A 2769-nucleotide genomic window follows, 5' to 3' on the forward strand; every position below is an offset into this window, starting at 1 on the left:
GAGCCGGTGACCGTGCCGGTGACGGCGACCGCGGCCGTGGTTACTACAAGGGAGATGGCGGTGGCCGTGGGTACTACCAAGCAGGCGGTGATGGCGGCTGTGGCCGTGGGTACTGCCAAAGAGGCTGCAAGAGCCTGTACACTGCCGACGAGCTGCGGTTCAACACCAAGGAATTTGAGGTCACCTTACCTGACAACAAGACATGTCATTGACTGCTTTCATCGAGCTGTGTCGCTGACTGATTTCATTGGGGGAGGTTCTTAACAGGAGAGATCTCATACGTGGCACTAATGGTCTTCATTATCTGAAGGTATGCATATTTTCTGTATCAAATATATCGCGGGCAAGTTGCTGCTGTGGTGGTATGACAGGTCATGGTTTCACGTTCCGCTGCAGATTAAGAAGGCCCTCAGGGGTCCGAGAGTTGTGGTCACCCACCAAGTAGAGGTGCGCAGGAAATACCGCATCGCTGGCTTGACAAATCAGTCTAGCAGAGATTCGAGGTTCGAATTATCGACCGGCGAAACCAAGCCTGTGAGGGACTTCTTTCGAGGAACCTACAAGCTGCAACTACGTTACGTTTTCTCCCCTGCCTGCAAGTTGGTACAGAGCAGAAACCCAACTATCTTCCAGTGGAGGTTTGTGAAATGGACTTCATCTTCTCTATACTTTAATCTGCTCTACACCAAGCACTTTCATATGTTCTGAACTTCGAATGCACTTTCTATTTGCAATGTACCTTGCATATATTCTAATGATACACTTGCCATTGCGCTTCAGGTCTGCAATATATAGTTTCAGGACAGCGGTACCAAAAGAAGCTCGATGATAGCCAGGTTTCTAATATAATGGCGACAGCCTGCCAGGGTCCAGCTGGGCGCGAGGCCTCCATTCGCAAGGTGATTTCTTCTGTTGTCTTTTCTGCGTGTGATTTTTGTCAGATGAAAGCGTCGATTTAGTTCGTTTCGAACCTTTCACTGATCCCGTGTTTCCTTTTGCTTAGTCTGCTCTGGACAAAAAATATAATACTGCCAACGTGCAAATGAGTTTGGTATAGAAGTTGCAAACAACCCAACTCCTGTTCAGGCTAGAATTCTGCCTGCTCCAATGGTAACTAACCCTACTTCCAATATTTGCAGTGCTCTTCTTTGCCATCTTGTACTACTACTTCTCTGGTCAGCTTGACGACGGCGACGACGATGGCTAGAACAGTCCACGGCCTGAACATGTCTACTTATGAAAATACATCAAGAAAATATTGAAATTGTTCTTGACACAAATCACTTGGATCCGGGAGGTAGGTGGTCATAGCGCTAGAGGCCAGTGGTGGCCACGTAGGTTGCAAGCAGATGAACAAACTTCAGTAGCTGTATACTGACTGCTGAACCAATAGAATTTATCACACATAAGTATGAACTGCACCATCGCCCCCATTAGTGATCGGACACCTGACCAAAACACACATGTGAGGTATTTGATATGAATCTACGTTGTTTGCCTAACAAAGTAAGCCGGCGCCTAGCATATAGACAGAAATAATAGCATTGTTAGACAGGTTAATAAAGCAGCACAAAGTTCAGAGCGAGAAAAACTTAACATCTCCTAGCAGTTTCATCATCCAACTAGGCATGGTAGCAGATACAAGATGGCATTTCAGTTATAGCAATCCTTGTCATGAGATAATTGGGCCAACGGGTTGAACCTAATGATGATATATGGCCTTGGTTTGGGATTATATTGTGCAACATGATCCTCCAGCAGATGAACCATAGGTACATTGATGATCTGAATTTCAGATGCAGGAATTCCTCTCATATTCGGAGTGTGCTAAGCTATTCGAATTTGATTTTCAGGATTACATTCATCATTTTGGATGTGCTGCCCCAAGAATTAGAGTTTATCATCCCCCTTGGTGTAATCAATTCTGCGCTGACTGTGCACTTGTGCGTACTTTTCAATATTTTGTTTTATGTATATTGCGCAAGTTTCCATGACGTCCATTAGAAGGTTCTTTCTTAAGAAGAACGATAGAAGCACTAGATTACTGGCATTACTGTGTGCAACAAAATAAGACAGTTTGAACAAAAGTAAAAAATATATGCCATCTAATAGTATGATTCATGTATGTTCAATGGAACCTAGTCATGCATAGCATGCATCGTAAGCTAATCAGTGAGGCACAAACATGTTTCCGTTTTTTGGATGAACAAACGAAATTATGTAATTTCAATTTTCATTTGAAATACCAACATAAAGAGATTTTTTTTACTGATGTGGGCTGTGAACTGTGTGAATATATTTGAACGATGCCATCCTCAAGTAAGATCTCTTTAGTACAAAATTATGGATGTTCTTCAAATCTGAAAAGTTGTAAGTTTTCTACACTTGAAATGTGTTTATTTTTGTATTATTTGCACTAATCGCCACATGGATCACAAGTACATGATAAATGGAAATACTTCTTCTTTTCCGCTTTGAATTTTTAGTTGAGTCAACAATTTCGAATAAAAAATATATTATAATTATTATTTTTCTTAGAAATATTTGTTCAGATATATATTAGCATGGAAATTAAATAAGAATCTTTTTTATTTAACAGGTACTCCCTCTGTAAACTAATATAGGACCATTTAGATCACTAAAGTAATGATCTAAACTTTCTTATTAGTTTACAGAGGGAGTACATTTTATGTTGGCAACTCTAATATTCTTAGATTGTTCCTTGAGAGACAGTTTGGCAATATGGAGAGAAGTTAGAGCTAAAAGTTG

At 41.1% G+C, this 2769-nt stretch overlaps 1 protein-coding gene across 1 annotated transcript; it reads left to right on the plus strand.

Moving 5' to 3' along the window:
- The first annotated feature begins 6 nt into the window (after positions 1–6).
- Positions 7–2266, plus strand: LOC119345289 (protein argonaute 1A-like). Its single transcript, XM_037615425.1, has 5 exons — positions 7–179; positions 268–310; positions 397–638; positions 781–899; positions 1004–2266. The coding sequence occupies exons 1-4, from the start codon at positions 55–57 to the stop codon at positions 827–829; spliced, it is 459 nt and encodes a 152-aa protein (XP_037471322.1). The 5' UTR covers positions 7–54; the 3' UTR covers positions 830–899; positions 1004–2266.
- Positions 2267–2769: the final 503 nt, after the last annotated feature.

This window comes from Triticum dicoccoides, unplaced genomic scaffold, assembly GCF_002162155.2.
Source record: "Triticum dicoccoides isolate Atlit2015 ecotype Zavitan unplaced genomic scaffold, WEW_v2.0 scaffold222031, whole genome shotgun sequence".
NCBI lineage: Eukaryota > Viridiplantae > Streptophyta > Magnoliopsida > Poales > Poaceae > Triticum > Triticum dicoccoides.

What these genes read in the sequence shown, in the direction of transcription:
- LOC119345289 (XM_037615425.1), top strand. Translation starts at nt 55, where the DNA reads ATGGCGGTGGCCGTGGGTACTACCAAGCAGGCGGTGATGGCGGCTGTG. An exon ending in TCAACACCAAGGAATTTGAG is followed by an intron (nt 180 to 267) that starts GTCACCTTACCT and finishes GGTTCTTAACAG; the next exon opens with GAGAGATCTCATACGTGGCA. An exon ending in CCAACTATCTTCCAGTGGAG is followed by an intron (nt 639 to 780) that starts GTTTGTGAAATG and finishes ATTGCGCTTCAG; the next exon opens with GTCTGCAATATATAGTTTCA.